The sequence below is a fragment of the Corvus brachyrhynchos genome, unplaced genomic scaffold (genome assembly GCF_000691975.1).
Source record: "Corvus brachyrhynchos isolate BGI_N302 unplaced genomic scaffold, ASM69197v1 scaffold28, whole genome shotgun sequence".
NCBI lineage: Eukaryota > Metazoa > Chordata > Aves > Passeriformes > Corvidae > Corvus > Corvus brachyrhynchos.
In genome coordinates this window covers 4,815,948-4,836,534 of record NW_008246058.1, presented here as the reverse complement: position 1 = coordinate 4,836,534, position 20,587 = coordinate 4,815,948, and the positions used below count along the sequence as shown (strand labels likewise).

At 42.1% G+C, this 20,587-nt stretch overlaps 1 protein-coding gene and 1 long non-coding RNA gene across 2 annotated transcripts in view; both read right to left on the bottom strand.

Annotated features, from left to right (window-relative positions):
* The window catches only part of SNTB1 (syntrophin beta 1), a 76,316-nt gene extending 68,225 nt beyond the window's left edge, over positions 1-8,091 (bottom strand). Inside the window, exons 1-3 of the mRNA XM_017746048.1 lie at positions 7,827-8,091; positions 1,244-1,362; positions 448-455 (exon numbers count right to left, since the gene is read on the bottom strand). Of these exons, the coding sequence (XP_017601537.1) occupies positions 448-455; positions 1,244-1,362; positions 7,827-8,091 (392 nt within the window). The remainder of the gene's footprint in view (positions 1-447; positions 456-1,243; positions 1,363-7,826) is intronic.
* A 587-nt stretch (positions 8,092-8,678) lies between these two features.
* On the bottom strand, positions 8,679-15,449 carry LOC108449582. Its single transcript, XR_001865797.1, has 3 exons — positions 15,440-15,449; positions 9,820-9,826; positions 8,679-8,761 (listed from the first exon to the last, which is right to left on the bottom strand). It is a non-coding gene; the product is annotated as an uncharacterized LOC108449582 (long non-coding RNA).
* Positions 15,450-20,587: the final 5,138 nt, after the last annotated feature.

Genomic DNA, 20,587 nt, shown 5'->3' with positions numbered 1-20,587 from the left:
CTTCTAGGTCACTTCAGCCTCCTCCAGACTGTTTTTCACTCTATTTATATTGCACTGCCTTGTCTTAGCCCACTGAAGGGACAAATCATCATCACCTTCAGAGGCAGGACTAGGAGACTCGTAGGATTCTTTCAGACTGACAGCACAATCCCCAGATCTCAGTTTAGATTACAAACACTAGATCTGGCTCAACACTCTGAGGTTTTTAAGATTTGTGCTTAGCGTGCAGGGACATTAATGATCAATGACCAGAAAGTCCTCTTCAACAAAAGTGTTAATGAGATAATTCAGTAGCAACAGATATACAGCAGAGCAACTATACAGACACAAGCTAATACAGTAATACATAGACATTTATAAATGTACACAGATGTACATGCATCTTTTCAACATGTGCCATGTCCTAGGGTTCTGTTAGGCAACTAGAGATTTCTGGCTCCCCATCTGTCCAGCAGCTGTTACCTGATCACAGTGGTCCTACCCCCTCAACCCCTGGGACCAATTCTAGATTTGTTCCTCTGTCAGAAACTGAGCAGCAGCAGCAGTCTCCCCTTCAGCCAGTATGTGCCCCAGCCCCCTCGCTGCCTCCCACCCATGGGCACACACTGCACACCCCTCCCACCCACCCCACTGAGTGCCAATCTCTTCCCTCCCTGCAGAAAACCACCTCACCTTCCCTTTTACCATTTCCGTCCCACAGCAGTAGCCTTTAAACTCTTCTGCTAAGGAGGGGAAGGAGGGCACAGAGGAGGCACAGAGATAACCAGGGCTGCTGAGCCAGGCTGCTCTTGCCTGCTCCCCCTCGCTCCTGCACAAGGCTGCACACAGGGAGCAGCAGCTGATGCCGGACCCCAGCCCCGCTCCCACGCTGGCAGGGCCCTGTGCTGGGGCAGGCGCTGCGAGAAGCTCCCAGGCTGAGCTGTGCAGCTTGCAGAGCTGTCTCCAAAGCACAGCAGCAGGGGCAGGAGCATGCCATGAGCTACGTGTTGCACTATGGTGAATGACACCAACGTGCTCATGTCAGGAATTCTATCCACCACAGAAATATTGTCTCCCTGACAAAATAGCTTTATAACATTCATAGCACTCTCTAACCTGTATTTTCAGGTCACTTCACAGCAGCTCATCACCCACCACAGTCAGTTCAAGTTGTGGCAGTAGGTCTGCAGCACTCCCTACAAAGGGAAGCCTTGGATAAAATGGGAATGAGGTGTCCATGCTGGACCATGGCATGGCCCACCACCACCTCCTGGCAGGCATGGGGAGTTAGAAGAAAGTTAAAGACAAAATAAATTAAGTTTTGAGAAAAGGATCGTGATTTTAATGGAAAAGAAAACTTTATCAAATCAAGGACACTGTATCCTAAAAACAAAAACCCCAACAAAACCAAACAACAAAAACCATCCAAACACAAAACAAACAGAATGGTTATTGGGGCTGTTACTGAGATGTTACCTAACAGGATGAGCAAACTCATTACAGCCTGTCTATCTCCTTGAAATTCTCCACTTTCTTATAGTCTACTGTGCATTAGTTGCAATGGTGAATTCCAGCCATATTCAATACAGGCAGTAATTAAACGGTTATAAAAACGTGGAGCTGGAATGCTGACAAGCTCTATGAGCAGCATTATCAGCAGTGACAGCTAGGGAGTCAATCTGCCGCACTTCTCCAATGGTTTAAATAATGTTTGTCAGGATCCCACAGTCAACACTTTCTCCCCCCTTCTCTTTACATCATGCTGCAGTAATTGTGCAGGTGCCTGCTGTGCTCAGGAGATGGAAAGCTCAAGAAACTCTTCAGGAGAAGTAAAACACCAACAGAAACCCTCAGGCAATTAAGTCACATTCCCCCTTCCAGCAAGACTAACCCAATAGGTCACCAACAGCTCCTCTCCCAGATGTGCATCCCCCACTCCTATGACACCCCAGATCTTGCTATTTCTTACTTGTGAACAGAAATAATTATTTTTTAAAATACGCATTTAGGAGTGTGTGGCTGACATGTACCCATGAGGCTCAAGAGGGAGCCTCATATATTTACCTCACAATTCGTGACCAGGGTTTTCATAGTAGATGAGACTCTCTTGAACAATATTGCTGAGGAAAAGATGGCTATGCTATTGCATTGGTCCCACACTTCTTACTAAAAACCATTTCCCAAATCTCCTAAAGTGTTCTTGTAGCACCAGGGCCTCTTCATCCCCCAGGGGAGAGGTGAGGAAAGCAGGTCCAAGCACACAGGGAGCAGGTGGCTCCTTCTGCTGTGTCCACTGGCCCTCATCCCTGTGCTGGAGCAGACCTCTGCTGTAACTGCAGCTGTCTGAAGCCAAGCCTCTGACTCGCACTGTGATGAAAAGCAGGCTCCTTTGTGAGGGCTATCACTTCTAGAAGAACCATTGTTTTTCTTTAAATCCAACAGTTGCTCCTCCAGTGGGAGAAAAGGAAGTGTGTGCACAGGCAGCCCTGCTGCTGGCCGGGCCATCCTGCACGGAGCAAAGCCCCAGCTGCTCACACAATCCTGCCTGCTCCTTGTTTTCCCTCAACATTCTCTTGCACAACATGATGTTTACTAGTCTACAGTCCTTCTTCAGCCTCAAACAGGCATTCAATTAAATTGACCTTTCCCTATTATCCTCTGCTTTCAATGTCCTCACAACATTCCTTTTTAAGGACACCCCTTTGTGCTTGTGCTCTGTTTCTGACACAAAACCTACAGGGCTTTCCCAACTGGTAACCACTAAGGAGAAGAACAGAGATAGCTCTATTTTACCATTTGTTTCATACAATTAGGTAAGTCAGGGCTGAGAAATTCCACAAAACTAAGTCTGTGTAATAGCTCATCATCTTTCACTGTTATTCACACCTTTCATTCCTATTTTATTCTCATCAGCAGTTACACACACTTGTCACAACTTCTCCTTAAATGCTGATCTCTTCAATCAAAGCACTGTCTCATCTGCCTTCCTTCTGCATTGCCCAGCACTGCAGTGACATGATCCTGATGTTTGCTAGAACGAAAAAGTCTGTCTTGCTTTTGGGTTGCTACCACTACAGACATCCAAGCAGTCCCAGCAAAAGCTGGAGAGGCAGGAGGAAGGAAAACACACCTCAAACTTTAGACAATATATTGTACCTCCTTGGAAACAGTGATCAAACACAGCAGAGTAGAGAGACTTTATCTGCAGCCAGCTAAAGGAGATAATCAGAGGCAAACCCTCCTTAGACACCAGAAGATCTACAGAAGAAAACTGGTATGAAATATTTTCTTCTCTTGCATATTCTTTGGTAAAGAGATATAAAAGCTCAGCAAAATGTTTCCTGCATTAGGACATTACAACTCTCACTCTTGACACTGGACTCTGATGTTTACAAGACATCAGTTCCCACCAGAGTCTTATAATATTTCTAGTTGATTAATTAGATTAAGAAATAAATCAACCATGAAACAGGATTCACTGAAAACCAGGCTCTCTTAATTCTGGGGCTGTCAGACTTCATGTTTTTTGCAAATAACCAGAAAGTCCAATTACATGCACAGCAAAGCACCCAGAACATTAGATTCCTCAAAGAATTTACAGAGAGAATCCAAGCCCAAAACAACAGTCTGTCTGAGCAGGAACCTGTTCCCCTGCAATGGGAAGAGCCTGAATGGCAGAAGACACACAGCTGCCTTCAGCTTGTGTCAAGTCCTCACCAAAAGTACCCATAAACAAAGAGTCATCCCCACTTAGCAATGCTCCAGACTGGGCCAGATGGAGCCCTTGATGGAAGCTGAGTGGAGAACTGAGGCCTGAAGAGCCATAAACCCTTCTTTCTACCCATGTTCTTCAGCTCAGAGGCATGGCACTAGCTGGGCACCATGAGCATCCAGTGCAGCAGCCTGGCCCTACTGAGGATTTGAGTCACCAATGCCATCAATCCCCTTGCTTAACCAAGCATGGTGACATTGGTCTTTTAAGATGAAAAAGACAAGGAAATCTTCTTGCAGAACAGAAACCAGGCCTGGCTGAGCTCCCAAGACTTCAGGAGATGATTTGTCTCTGCTGCTTTGGCACAGTTAGCTTAGACACATGCTGCTTCTATTCCCTTGGTGATCAAGTTAGCAAAATCAAATGACTAAAAATGAGAAGTCTGGGGGGAGAAGGAGGCCTTTAATGTGATCTAACGCAACTTAAAATCTAAAATGAAAACAGCCAACAGTGTGGCATAATGGGAGGTATCCAATGAGTTAAAATTTCTATGTTAGAAACTGGAAATCTCAATAGCTCACAGAGATGAACAGTCCTCTCAAGAGGGCAATTCATGCAGCAGTTATTGTAAAGTGGGAAGAAATCAGCTTTTGGAGCTGCCAGGTTTTATCCTTTTCTTTGTTAACAAACGTGAAGAGTCTGTATATCATTTTAGCTAGATGTCAAGCACTTAGCTAAAGTTCAGAGGGATGAACTTCACCCTAAAGACCAAGAGACTCCGCTTGATCAATCCATATTTGATTTTGCATCGAATCCAGTATTTTAAATCCAAGGTCATATCATCCAATTATAATTTGTGAATGCTGAAGTGGTACTGCAAAGACCTGGGAGACAGGAAAATAAGGGTAAATTAAATGCTCTGGAGTTTCCATAAGGTTTTTTTGATTACATTACCATACCCAAATCACATGCATATACATTATTCTTTTAACTGCACACCATAATCAGAGATGGCAAGGCAGTTCATTAAGTTTTGCAAGTCCCAACTAATGGATCTTGAAAAAAAAAGGAAGCTCAAATCCATCCATCCCTCCTTTTCCCATTCCTTGCAAAACCTATTCCAAATCAAAGGTATGGATTATCCTGTTTCCAACACGAAGCTTAGATTGACAGAGATAGAAAAGAGACATTCAGGAATTCTTCTGGGAAGGTTTATTTGGATGGCATCTTGCACAGACAGTGAGGAATGGGTGATAAAAAAAGACTGTTCTCAGCAGGTGTGAAATTGAGTAATCTTTTAAAGTAACTGTGTGAGGCAAAACTAAATAGAAATATAAATTTAAAAGATCATGACAATCAAAGAATAAACTAAGTATTGTCCTTTTTCATATAGAGTTACACAACTACACATCCCTGTCACCAAGCAATATATTACACAACTCAATATTCATCTTGACAGTTCAGGAACCAGCTGTCACACACAGCCCCTGCAGCAATGCCTTCTTCTCCCTGGAAATCTCTCATGGAAGCCTGAGGGTTTTCAAATGTCCTGCTTTTTGTCTTCATAAATCCAAGATCATAAGTGAGGCACTAGAAATGTACTATTTACACCTAATAATATATGAGCTGAACAGGCAAAACTCTGCTGCTAGGCATTCTCCCCAGTCCCCTGGGGGATATCAGATTTTCAGCCTCTGACTTCCTTCACTCCACTGCTCTGCTCAGTGATGGTTCCCAATGACATTAACAAGAATTAAAACTAAAGGCCAAGCTGTCAAAACACGATGCAATTACACACAGTCCTGCAAATTTGACTGTTAATTTCTCTTACTATTACCACCAATATTTATTGTGAAGATTTTTACTGTTGAAACTGAAGAACTCATGTATTTGCACTGAACAGTGAGGACCATTTGTAGGGAAGAATTAAACTCAGAATCTAATACTACCAAAAAACAAGAAAAGGAAAAAAAAGGTTGCAGGAATTAGATAATGTATTACCTATGTTTTAATTAATATTTTCTTCTGTTTGAAAGAATAAAGATATTTTATTTATACAACTAAAATCTGAACTGCACCCCAAACCCTCTTTCACCACTGAATCAACTACTACTTTATTCTACTTTTATGGCAAAATTACAATAATTAGTCTTAACTGGACAGGAGAAACTGAAACTGAACCACTGTATTCCATATTCAAAAACATTTCAGCAACCATAAATTAATTTTCTCTAATGCAAGCACTAATCTGAAACACAATTATTTAGGAATTTAGACTGGATTGGTATTCAAGCATAATGACTAGTACCCTCAAAGCATGGTCAACTCACTCACCCTCTGAAAAACTAAAATGTGCCCACATGGGAACCTTGTTCTGAACACCCACTTTAAACAACTGGCCCCTATGCCCAAGGTCTTTGTCCTGGCTCACTTTACTGCATGTTTTCCAGTCTCATATGCACGGTTTTAAGATGCAAGTTAGAAGTTAAAGCTGCCTGTGGAGGTCTTTCAGGATTTGTTTTCTGCATGTAAGGCACATTAATATGTATTGTTGACCAATAGCTTTTTGGGGACCTTCATTTCCAAATGCTAAAAATGGGTATGTAGAAGGGGAGAGTACAGGACCTGACTTTTCAAATAGTAGAGTTACATGGATGTATAACAACTAAGAATTTCAAAGCTATGGAAAAAAAATACACAGGAAATCAACCTTAAATCAGGCAAGGTAGTGATGCCTTAAGAGGCCTCCTAGAAACAGAGACTAGACAGGGAATAAAGGTAGGTATTTATTTGAAAAGCCTTCAAAGGTACCCCCTGGGGAGCCAGAGTCTTTCGCCAAGATGGACCCCAAGATGGATGACAGGTCATAAGTTCTTCACACTTTTATAGGTTTGGTTCATAGGTTCATTTGGTTTATAGGTTTGGTTCATTTGCATTTCAGGGTTAATTCTTCAATTAAAGCTTCAGTTTAATGATGTAGTTCCCCTCAGCTTGCCCCCCCTTAGAGGCATTTTGGCTTATACTTCTTGGGCCTAGGACGGTCTGGGTGTCCTTGGAGAGCAGGCCTGGAGAGGCTTTGTTATGTCTACCTGGCATGAGAGAGCAGAAATTAACAGGCTACAAGAAACTTCAGAGTTACACACTAGGCAGTATAGGATTTGAAAAATATAAAAGTTAAAACCTAAGGCATCAGTAGAAATAAAACCAAAAGAAAATCCAAAGTTTTCCAGGTCCCTTACCCAAATACATAAAAAAGTCTAAACTGAAGAAACATATTTTAGTTTGCATAGAAAATATTTTTTATTTCCTTTGCAATAAAACCAGGACTCTGATCTCTCTGCCACAATCTCAGTCAAGGATGGGTGGTAAAAATAATGGTCAGAAACACAGAGCTCCATGGAATTTATCTGGTAGCTGTAGGGGAGACACTGAGGGGCCAAAAGTTATTTCAACAATGAAGTAAATCCTCTCCATGCCCAGACAGCCCTTCTATTGAGACAGTCTCTTGGTTACAATAGAAACAAGATCACAGTTAATCTCCAACAGAGAGCTACATGCCTTGGCCAAACCACAACATCTACCCCTTCCTGGTGCTCCCTCCAAAAGCCCTGCTGACAACAGCAGAGCTGACCAAGCAGTAGTTAGGAGGACCCAGTATGGCTGCTAAGGTTTAATCAAAACTAATTCATCCTCTCTGGGCTTTTTAGCCTTTTTGTTCATGGATGCAAATCAGATAGAATCACTAAGGTTGGGAAAGACCTTTCAAGACCATCAAGTCCAAGCTTTGACCAAACACAATCCTGTTAGCTGAACCATGGCACTAAGTGCCATGTCCAGTCATTTCTTGAACATGTCCGGGGATGGTGACTCCATCACCTCCCTGGGCAACCCATTCTAGTGCTTAACCAATCTTTCAGCGAAGAAATTCTTTCTGATTTCCAGCCTGAACCTCCCTGGCACAGCCTGAGGCCATTTGCTCTTGTCCTATTGCTTGTTACCTGGGAGAAGGGACCAATCCCCACCTGGCTACAGCCTCCTTTCTGGTAGTTGTAGAGAGTGATAAGGTCTTCCCTGAGTCTCCTTTTCTCCAGGCTAAACATTCCCAGCTCCCTTAGCTACTCCTCATATGACTTACTCTCTAGAAACTTCACCCCCCTGCTCTGGGCCTGGCTATTTGGCCAGTTTTTAACCCAGCAAAGCATGCACCTGTCCAAGCCATGGGCTGCCAGCCTCTCCAGGAAAATGCTGCGGGAGACAGTATTGAAGGTTTTACTAAAGTCCAGGTAGACAACATCCACATCCTTTTCCTCATCCAGTAGGCGAGTCACCTGGCCATAGAAGATCAGGATCTTCCTTTCCCAAAGCCGTGCTGGATGGGCTGGATCCCCTGGTTGTCCCATATGTGCCATGTGATTGCACTCAAGATGATCTGTTCCTTCCCTGGCTGACAAGCCTGTAGTTCCCTGGATCCTCCTTCCAACCCTTCTTGTAGATGGACATCACAGGCCAACCTTCAGTCATCTGTGGCTTCCTGGTTAACCAGGACTAGAGATAAATGATGGGGAGTTGCTTGGCGAGCTCTTCTGCCAGCTCCCTCAGTACCCTCAGGTGAATCTGATCCAGTCCTAGATTTGTGAGCATCTAAGTGGCACAGAAGGTCACTAACAACTTCCTCCTGTATTGCAGGGAGTCTATTCTGCTCCCCATCCCTGTCTACCAGCTCAGGAAGCTGGTTTCCCTGAGCATAACAGAAGCAAAGAAGGCATTAAGTACCTCAGTCTTTTTCTCATCCTTGGTGACAATGTTCCCCCTCCATGCTCAGTAAAGAATGGGGGTTTTCTTTGGCCTTCCTTTTGTTGTCAATGTATTTATAAAAACACTCTTTATCTTCTACTGCAGTGGCCAGACTGAGTTCTACATGAGTTTTCACCTTTCTGATTTTCTCTCTATATGACCTAATGACATCCTTGTCTTCTTCCTGAATTGACTGACCCTTCTTCCAAAGGTTATAAACTCTCTTTTTTTTCCCTGAGTTCTAGAGAAAGCTCCCTGTTCAGCCAGGCTGGTCTTCTTCCCTGCCAGCTCATCTTTCAGCACATAGAAACAGCCAGCTTCCATACCTTAAAGATTTCCTTCTTAAAGGATGTCCAGCCTTCCTGGACTCCTTTGTTATTTAGCACTGTTTCCCAAGGGACTCTCTGAACCAGTGTCCTGAACAGTCCAAAGTTCATCCTCTGCAAGTCCAAGACAGAAGTTTTGTTGACCCCCTTCCTTCCTTCACCTCTGTCATTTAGAAAGCAGGTTGTAGTGAGATGGGGGTCAGTCGGAAATGGCCTTAAGTTGCATGTGGAGAGGTTCAGATTAGATATTAGATTTTTTTGTTTGATTTCTCACTGAAAGGTCAGGCATTGGAATGTTGCCCAGGGAGGTGGTGGAGTCACCATCTCTGGAACTGTTCAGGAGGCATCTGGACAAGGCACTTGGGTTGCCAGGTTCAGGGGTGATTATGGTGGTGCTGGGTTGATGGTTGGAGTAGACAAACATTGAAAATCTCTGCCAACCTTGATTCTGTAATTCTGAAAGGCAGTAACATGAAACTGGTGTACACAGAGGAAAAAAACCACTAATCCCAGAGAAAGTCACAAGTACCCATATACATTTCTAATACGAAGAACTTTGTCACAGCCTGAGCTGAAAGTAGAACTTGGCTTAGCTGCCACCAACAAACAAGTCTGCAGGGAAATGCTGCTGTTGCATGCAGGAATTCTTGGGCATACATTTGTAAGCTACTTCTTTACAAGATTAAAGACTTTGAATATCCTCTTGATACAGGCTTTGCTAGTGCATACCATGGGCAGGCTGCTGCCAGGCATGGGTTTGCTTGCCAAAATCAGAGACATAAAAACCAGTCTGGACATACACAATCGATTTACAGAAACACTTCCAATCCCAAGAAAAGGCTGAATAAAGCCAGCAAATTCAATTTCTTTTAGGAAGACAAAGTAGTCTTTTTCCCTTTTAAATATTTACACTAATATTCTGTGGTTACCAGCAAATTACCAAAAGAAAAACTTTGCCTTCTACCAATTTCCGCCCTTTTCATGTTTCATGCATATTTCTTTGAAAACATCTTCTCTGACTGGCCGTAAGATGCTCAGTTTTTGATGAAAGTAGTGATAAATGAATCCAAAGAATCTACATTTACCTTCCTACGAAGAATCTACATTTACCTTGGACTCATTTTGAAAGCCTTCAGAAGAATTTAATTAATCACTGAACAAAAGCTACAAAGCTGTAGAGGTTGGAAGGGATCTCTGGAGGTTGCCCGGTCCAGCCCCTGCTCAGAGCAGGACCAACCTCTGGTTAAGAGCCAGCTGCGCAGGGCCTTGCCCAGGCAAGTTCTGAATTCCTTCAGGGATGGTGATTACATAGACTTTCAGGGCTGTCCCAGTGTTTGACCTCACATTCTGAAGAATTTCTGCCCTATATTGAATTGGAATTTCCCTTGCTTCAACCTGCAAAATTAAAAAAATATCAACTATGGCTATCTGAAGCCTTAAGAACTGCAAGTGTTGGCAAATTCCAACTCCTCAGCACCAAGACAGGAAAGTGGAAGAAAAAATGTATGCATCAACTAAGTTTAGTAGAGACACACACACACGGTCATTCCCTCTTTTCCCAAAGCTGGTCCAGGTATTTAGGCCGAGGGCCCAAGGAGATTTTGACCATGGCTCCAACCTGGAGCCTAGGTCAGTGCCATGAGGAGCATCTGTTTTGTTTGTATTTGTATCCAATTCTACCACTAATCAACTCTTTAGGAAATTTTCAAGTTTCACACACTGTGGATTTTGAAGATTAAAGGCTCAAAATATGTTGCCTGGATACAATTGGTTAGATAAGATTTCTGAAGAGAAGATTATGCAAAGAGAATTACCAGACGCAGTGAAAATGCTCAGGAAATATTTCTGAATTGCTTGCACCGTTAAATTTGTCCCTGATGTTTCTCTTTCCATCTGCAGAACTATTTCTTTTTTTAAAAAGTCAGACTTAAAAAGAAAGCAAATAAACCCTGGTCAAGAGCACAACAGACAGAACAAATGTTTGAGTTGGTATGAACATGTTCAAAAGTTTTGTTGAATTATGCAGGCTGCAAGCCTGTACGTCAGAGGTACAACTTGATGGTAATTTCTGATATATTGACTCAAGTAAAACATGACATATATGTATATTTAAATCTCAGGACAGTACCAATTGACAATACCATTTCTTAAAAAAAAAAGGAAATGTTTGTCTTCATTGCAGTAAGCACAAAAATAAGCAAGAAAGCAACATTAAAAGACAGTATTAGAAGCTATATCCCAAAGAAGGGAGAACGTCAAATATATAAACTGTATATGCCAATTTGTATAAATCAGATGTAGACAGTTGGTCCCTTTCCTTATTTTCATCAGGAAGTTCTAGCACAAGTTGTGTATCACACGTTTAGGTTGCATGTGATAGGATCTTACTTTTTTCTTTCAGTTGTCTCTGATAGAGATCAGTCAGACCAGAGAGTCATTTTTAGAATAACCTTTAATAGATCAGTCAGCTCTGTCATCCTATTTGCCTATTGAAGCAAAAATGACAACTACATTCACCTACAAAACAAAAAATTAAAAGCCAAAAGCTGCCTGTCCAGTTCTTACTCAGTTCAGTGGCGGCCACAGTCTCTTTTCCATACCAGCATAGGGATGTTCCCTCTTCCACAGGAAAGTCACTTGCTGGTTTATGCACATCCTGCCATTTGTTTCATCAGGAGACTCCAACAGTACTAGCACAACACTACCAAGCTGGTTTTGGTCTGCAAAGGTATCACTGTCTAAGTCTAGATTCTTCTTCTGATTAAGATGTGCATGTAAAAAAACATGATTATAAATGCTGACAAGTCAACAAGTTCAACCCTAAGGTGAAACTGAAGTACAGAAGAATGTGCAAAATAAACTGACACACTGAAGACCTTTCTTGAAAATTTTACAACCAAGAAATGAAAGTGACATGAAAATCTTCCAGAAAACTTCTTAGTTTTTGATATAAGGCAAATACGAACAGCAGAACACATTCTTTAGGATGAAAAACATGCAAAATGTTGGCTTTTGGTGGACAAATTCTTGAGATCTCCTGAACTGCTCTTCCTGATATCAACTTAATTACATTTATCTTGATGCATCTTTACCTCAAGACAAATTAACAAAGTAGATTACAAGAAGGACAACTGAATATTTTGGGGTCAAGACTGTTAGGAGAGAGGAACCATGGATTTTGGACTTGTTGTTCTAATCCTCATGAATAATAAACCTTGGGATATCAGATTATTGAGCACTCAAAAAAGTTATGGTAGGTCTAGAACAATCATTAGGTGGTAGTATGACGAAAGTACTAAACTGAATAAGGATAAAACTGCCAGAACATGCAGTGAATCTATTCAGGTAAAGTTCTTCTGAGAACATACATTTCATCAGCATGAAGGGAAAAGCAGGAAAGTGGGAGAAATAAGCATGCCCAAGTGATACAGGCAAAACATGACTTCCACGTGACATTTCTTTGTTTCTCAGTCACATTAACAACTGCATTTCGTCATCCACTGAGACCTACAAATTTTCAGGGCACAGCTGGGATTTTGAAAACCTATGGCCACCACAGACACTCTGACTTTGTGATTACTGTTCATCATGCCCTTCTGGCCTCACACTGCTCACAAAACAATGCCTGTAATGCAGCCTGCAGGAATTGGACCCGATAGCTTTATGCTCTTAATATTAGCAGCTCATGAAAAACCCTGAAAAAGACCCCAAAATCCAACACAGTTTTATCTGCAGCCAAGACAAGAGTAGAATTGTCTGGTACTTGAGACAGGAAGACTGCATAAAAAATGAATAAAACATTACATACACAGCAGGTAATCAAATGACTAAAGCAGTTTTGAAGGGCTTTATTATTATTATCATTATTATTATTTTTGGCAGGTGGTACCAAAGTAGTCTATCTGCTCCTAAACTTTCCTCAGTTGGAAATACAACGTGCAGTTCTTGTGCCGCAAGGCTGAATTAAACTACATTTTAAATTCTACACTCTAAATTCTATTCAGGTGAAAACTTCCTACAAAACTTTACAGGCAAAAGGAAAGAATACTTAGTTCTTATTAATTTTCATATTTCCAGTTCTGTCTTCAAAAAGGAAATGCTAAAAAGCCTATGATCTGTCAACCCACTCCAGTTCTAAGTGGTTCACCTGATCTCTGTTTTTTCAATATAAAGCCACTGACGAATGCAGCAGACAGAGTGAGACCTCTTACCTTTTGGGAGGGCAGAACTTGTTACCAAGGATCCTACCTTTCCATGTACAAAAGGCCAGGGCAGAAAATGCAGCAAGCCTGTAATTTTAATTTTTTTTCTGAAACACTTAAAAGACTTTAAGTGCTAGAGGGTATGCTTTCAAAATGCTTATGTAACCTGTTACACTTTGACAACAGGGCTTTTCTCTGCTCCAAATAATCCAGCAAGCAGTCTAGGGGCCAGGAGCTGGTACAGGCAGCAGACAGGCTGCAAACAGGACTGGAAGAGGAACTCAACATCTGGGTGCCTCTTGTATTCAAAAGACAGGAAAAAAGCAGCATGTCTGCAACTGGCGGGAAAAAATGCATCAGATTCAAACCCACAGTGTGGTCTTCTCCAAAAATCCCAAGAAACAAAAAAACCCCATTGTGTGACACAGTCCACAACTGCCTCTAACCTAGCACAGCATATTTGACCATAACTTTAAGCACTCCTTAGTCTAAGACTTGAGTTTTGGTACTGTCCCACTGATGCCTTCTGTGCTCAGCAGGATGATATTTTTTCATTAGCTTTCACATCCTCAATAAATAGCTGCATCTCCCTACTAATCTAACCAGCACTTCAGGAAGCCTTCTCAGCACACACAGAGAAGCCATTCCTAAAACAGGATTCAATGAACATTTCTCTCTAGAAGTGTAAAAGAGGAGAAATCCCTCAGGGAGAAGAAAGAAAACCCAAAACCCTGAGACAAATCAGAAAAGTATCATAAATGAGCATGTCCTGTAACATAAGTATTTATCTACTGAGAACTACAAGGAGAGCCAACAAGCTATTAATTTGCAAAGGTCACTGAACAACCATCAGATAACAGGATTCAGTCATTACTGACATGAACTGAATTTCAAACACCAGTGGAAGGCCCTATTTTTGTATTCTCAGTTTCAAGAACAAGCCACCAAATGCTGTCAAGACTGCTGGCGTACCAGGAACTGAACAGGTTAGGGAACACGAAGTCTGCAGTATGCTAAAGGGAAAAATCTAAAGACTGTACCATGTCAGTCCCAGGTGAATGTTTTTGGGGTGAAAGTTTTCATCTTCCTGGACAGTCAAATCAGAACTGTTTGCCAGCACAGACACTCAAGCACCTTTTAATCCAAGTCCTCTGCTCAACCAGGCTTTGTACTCATCCTCACAAGTCTTCTGGGAATGAGGCTGGGGCAATGCACCATTCTGAGAACACTCAAATATCTTTATTTTGACAGACACCCCCAAAACAGCCACAGTCACTAGCACAGTAGAACTCCCATGAAGAAAAAACTAATTGCCAGTTGCGAGTAAAAGCAAGATTAGATGGATTCATATAGACAGAAATGTAAGTGGAATGGAGTTGTGAGTTTTACCTTATGCAGTGCCTAAGATGCATTTAATGAATGCATTTACCTGCAGCAACTGCAGAAAGTCTGGGGGCAAGGATTTGAGTGCTTATTTTCAAGTTTTTTTCAATAGCACTGCTACCAGGAAAAGGGTTGTTTTAAGGAGATGCAATTTTCAAACCATTACTTTGAGATCACTAGAAAGGGAAAAGGGGCGGAGAAAAACCAAACCAGACATATTTCCACCACTGGCATTCAGTCTGCCCAGTAATAAACTCATGTGCCTTGAACAGAAAAGGAAGCATCTGGTTCTTCTGCAAAGTCCCAGGCACTGCAAGCAGGTATGTGCTGCATGCATCAGGCTAAAGAGAAGAAGGGTGACTGCCTCACAGTTTGCAGGCACTGCGCCATCTGTGGCCTTACCTGCTCCAGTAAAAGCTGCAGCTGGAGCACTGGCTGCTGTGTGGGCTCCTGATGTCTGTGACTTCAAGGGCAAAGACATAAAATGAGGATTAAAAAATAAAAATTGTGGAGCTAACACACAGTATGTTAGCACATACTGTTTCAGTTCCCCTTCCCCCTCTGCCTCACTGGTATTGTTTATTTAGACTATGGGCACTTTGACGAAGGGACACTTCTCCCTATATTTGGATGTTGACACACCAAATTTCACCATGCACCATAACCCAACCAGGGCAGGCTGTGCTGTCAGACAAGGTCAGATGCTTGTCAATGGATAAGCCAGTGAGACTCTACAAAGGGTTTACTCATTAATTAAGAGATGTTACAAAACAAACCAGTACAGGCCAGGGAGAGCTTGCAAATAATTAAGTACAGTTTGTTCACAAGCTTAAAGATTATTTCACTCAACTGGCTGAGAAGATGGGAAGAGGTTGGCTGGTGCAATGAAGGCAGTGGGAAGCCTTGATTTAAATAAACATAACATTTTTTGTCCTATTTTGCATTTTTTCATAAAGTTAAATCTTAAATTTAGAACTTTCTTAAAGAAAGTTATCTAACAGTGAGGATGAATTATTAAAATATATTTGCATGCAGCTATATACTGTGACATTTGGTACATATCTCTTTGTCAGCAGATAAATAGATACAGCATAAATATTCTAATTACTAAAATTAATTATTTGTATCACTCTTGGCTTGGATGACATTGAGGACCCAGAGACAAGAAAAAAATCCTGTTCCAATTAAAGAACACTTTTACCTGGGCCTCCACAGAGGCTGCCCTGCTTCTCCCCTTCAACTCCCTCCAGTTACATTGATTAATTTAAAAACTTAATTTATTGGAGGTTTGAAGTAAACACTCTTAAAGCCGTTGGACTTGGGGTTGTAGCTGGAAATCAGCTGGAAGGTTAAAGCAGACAGCAGCCCTCACAACCTGACCACCAGCTCAGAGCGTTTCCATGTCTGCCGAAGGACTTCACCTCATCTCAGATCTAACTCTATCCTTGTCCCTCTAGAAATTCAGACACAGAAGGTGAAATTGTGCCATGCAACTCAATGAATCAAGAGCAGTTTCTTCTTGGTGTAATTTAGGTGTTCAAATACAGCTGAAGGACAAATGAGCTGCCACATGACCAGGGAAAGGGTCTGTGTCACGGTTTAAGGATCTGGTCAGAGGCAAAAGGGCTGAGTTGGGGAATCACTGACAGAAGTACTTCAGGGAGTCTCAGAGAAATGATAAAACTTCCCCATGTGCTTTATGCCATGGCCACTGAAGTTATTCCAGGGTTGAAGTGAAAAAAATTTTTTATTTGTAGCCTGTCTATCAAACAGAGCTGGCAGCAATTCTTCACAAGACAGTTAAATTCACTCATCAACCTTAATCCCTCTGCTTTCGCTCTGCTGCGGACTCTGTGGTTTTAGTTCTTTGTGGAGATTCTATCAGTCTCCCAGTCCTATGCCAGACAAGAAGTCTTCCAAGGTTACTTTAAACCAATCTGGACAGTCATCAGGATACTCCCATAAGGCATTACTGATGAGATTAACATTAGCTGTTACAAGTCAATGAAGAAATCTAAAGGTGACAGTGAAAGAGGCTCAGGGAACATCAAAATCGGGGACTGCAAGAAAGAGAAATACATTGACAATACACGTACATCTCCAATACAGCCTTCGCTGTTGGTCACTCCATCTCAAGAAGGATTTAGAAAAACAAGAGAGGGCAGTGAGGATTAAAAAGATGGCTGTAAGTACCAGCTTCCAGACATATCAGAAGACTGAGGATACCAAGACATGTTCAAAAAAATCTATTTGATGATAGAAATGACAGAGAAAATAACAACTATTCATCATTTTTTCCTACCAGAGAACTAATGATCATGCTGTAAAATTACCAGCTAGACATCTTAAAAGAGAAGTATTTCTTCCATGTAATACATTTGCATGCTGCAAGATACTGCAGGAATAGCTTTGGGTATTCCAGAGCTTAAAAAATACTTCAAACAAATCCATGGAGGTTAGGTCAGTGATGGCTATGATGTGCAGTGGCTGGAGTCCAGCAGCGCAATGCCTGGATCTAGCAGTCCAGAGCAGAAGGGGATACAAAGGGAATAGTACCTCACCCTCAGGCAGATTTTTATACATTCCCCACCATGGTGGTTTTGGCTGGAATAGAGTTAATTTTCTCCAGAGGAACTATGATGACTGTGTTTTAGGTTTTTGCTGAAAACAGTGTTGATGACACAGGGATGTTTTTGTCATTGCTGAGCAGGGCTTACACAGAGTCAAGGCCTTTTCTGCCCCTCACACCTCCCCACCCGTGAGAAGGGTGGGGGTGCACAAGGAGCTGGGAGGGGACACAGCCAGGACAGCTGACCCCAACCGACCCAAGGGACATCCTGTAGCATGTGGCATCACACGCAGTATATACAGCTGGGGGGAAAAAGGAGGAAGGGGGAGACATTCAGAATGATGGCATTTGTCTTCCCAAGTCACCACTATGCATGATGGAGACCTGCTTTGCTCAGGATGGAGGAACACCTGACTGTCCATGGGAAGTGGTGAATTAATTCCTTGTTTTGTTTTGCTTTGCTTGCATGTGTGGCTTTTGCTTTACCTATTAAACTGTCTTTGTCTCAACCCATGAGTTTACTCAATTTACTCTTCTGATTCTCTCCCCCATCTCATAGGGATAAGTGAGCACTGTGTGAGAATGAGCTGCTGGCCGGGATTAGACCATGACACCCCTAAATGCCAGGTCACTGGCCAGTGTAAGAGCGAATCCTGGGGCAGCAGGCATCCAGCCATACCCATACAGATGTTTACATACAGGCACAGGATCAAACCTACACAGTTTATCAAAGGGTGGTCCCAGCCCAGGGGGAGCTGCAGAATGAGGACATCTTCACCACAGCTTTGGAAAGTAGCTCGTGAGCAGCAGCCCTGTCTGCTTCCTACACATTGCCAATACAAATCCTTCAGAGAGCATTCCAGTGGCTGGAGGTGTGCTCAGCACCCTATCCCAGGCCAGGGGTGAAGCCTTCACTCACTGATGCACTCCAGGGATGCTCACCAGCTGCTGGCCCTATAGAAAGGTGTGATTCCAACAGCCAGCAAAGTTGCAGGAGATCTCTCTTCTCCCAAGGATCCACACTTTGGTAGCGGCCTGACCCAGGCACCATTTTCTGGATTCACACCAGGAAAGCTCCTCAACCTCCATCATCCAGCTCCACACAGAACAGCAGCTTGAACACAGCAGTCAAGTCCTCCTCCTTCCCAGCCAAGGTAGGAAGAAAAAGAGTTAAAGATGGGAGGGCATGGTGAGAGGAGGGACTCACAAAGCCTGGCTGGAAAAAGAGTAAAGACTTGCTGTGATAACTTGGGGAAACAGGATGTTGCAAGGAGCCAAATGCCCACGCTGTTCCCACACCCTGATGAGATGCTGTCCAGACTCCCCACCCCCCGGAGGTTTGTCTTTATTTTTAACAAGTGCAAAAAAATCCCCAAGGCAACACTGTACTGACAAACATAAATGACTCTCAGTAAGCCCCAAGACTAATTTTCTCTCTAGCTCTCCTCCTCTCAGAGGTAATCTCATACCTTCACAATAACAAGATCAAGACAAAATACATCTCGGGCCTGTCTGCTGGGGGGTCAACAAAACACTTTCCATCTCCCAGAAGCATTGAAAACTATTGCAAGGCAGAACATTTTTCTCTTAGTTCTCCTACAGCTCTAAATAAGCCTTTGTTACTTCAAGCGGTAAAAAAGTACTGAAAAAAATCAATCAAATTGGCCCTGCTATTAGTATTCTCCTAGCCACTATCATAGTGATTGAAATACCAATACCCTTAATAGTCCCACATAAAGATGGGCTACTTTCAAACAACTTTCTCTTGAATAAATAGAGGAAGTTTGCAAAACTTGCTTCAGTTTAAGAACTGCACAAATAAGGGAACAGTCTCACTAGGTCTTTGAGTTACAAGTTCAGAGCACTGAATCTGCCAAGAGTGTCCCATTCCAAGAGTCTATTAGGAAGCCACAAAAAAATGTACAAAATCCTACTCACCAGCAAAGGTACCCACCTGAAGAACAAACACGTTTTACACAAGCAAAATCTTACTCATCTCCTAACCATTCAAACAACAACCAAAATGTTTAAAAACGTGTAGGCACAAATCCAATTCCATACAGTACTTATGTTTGCATATTTGTAACAAGAATGAAATTGTCCAAATGAATTTTTCTTCTGAAGACTTGTCCAAAGAAACCTGAAGTCAACGAAAAGATTCCTTTCTACTTAGCAACTTAAGAAGGCTTTGGATTAGGTTCCAATATGTGATGGAGACTCAAGAAAACACATATGGTCTCTTTCATTTTTAATCTCCTACAGACATAGCACATTCAAAGGAATCTAACTGATCTTCTGCTAATGATGCAATAAAAAAAATCATTCTTACAGCAAATAGAGTACATTAACACTAACCATATTTAAAGATCCCATTGAAATGAACCATATTTGTTCCCTTGCCATTTAAGAAAGAATAGTTTCAATATTAAAAACACAGTGGATGCAAGGCTTTGCCAGAACAACTTCTTCAGACTTCATTTCTTGCTTTCATTTTCCACTATTTGTTCTCCCCCAATGTGCTTTAGTCCCATTAAAATTGGATGTTTTTGAAAGCGACTACTGATTTTAAAAGTGGGAAAATTTCTGTTGCTCATCTTCAAAGACATTAAGCTATGCACAGAAATGCACAAACACCTGTATGCACGACTTCAGCCTTCAATTAATACTGACTTTGTCATATGCTGCTTTAATGGAGGCATTCTCCCCATTGTTTTCAGCAGCCGAGACACTCAGGGGAAGAAAAATACCACTGCTCTGAATAAGAGGACAGCTATCTTAGCCAGCCTGTAAAAGACCCAATCCCTAAACACAGACTGCATCCATAATTGCACTTTCTGTAGGTTTGCAAAAGGGAGAGATAACTACGTATTTACTGTGAAGAAACACAGAACAGAAATAGCAAGAAGATTCATAACTTAAACTGTAGGGCCAAAATAACAGGTGTTTTAATCAGTTCAACTTCTGAGTAAAAAACCCAAAGCCAACAGCTCCAGCACATTTGTGCAAGCAGCTTCCCCACACTCCAGCAGCTGCGTAATCACGTCTGAGGGTGGAAGAGGCGACGAGGGCTTGTGGCAATGAGGACACTGCACCAGGTGACACGCAGGAGGAGGGACCAGAAAAAAATATACAAGGAATGGTGACCCAGAAGACACAGAAGTAGAGAGAAAAGGCAAACAGAGAATTGTTGGGCTCCTTGTCAACATGGATGAAGGTTCACTTCATAGAATACTTCTGTGTATTCATTACTTCAGGTGCAGACAGACCACATGAAGACAACAGTGTGCTAAGCTGACCACATGCCCTCACCGCCAAATTCTCCAGGCATCAGCCTCAAACTTCCTGCAAAGAACATGTTTTGGTTCCTCTTTGTTTTCTACACTATTTCCTCTTCACTCTCTCTGCTGTTTTGGTTTGTGAAGCCAAAACCTCTGATGAAGCACCAGATTAAAAAGAAGGCACATTACAAAAGCATTCTTTATTACTGCATTTGAACAAAGCTGACATTTCACATACATTCATAATACCCATCAGCTAAAAGGGTTTACAGGACAGACATACTCCCCCTGGGCTATCATTTCTGTAATGGATTCTTTACTAAATCTGTGTGCCAGTAAAGGAT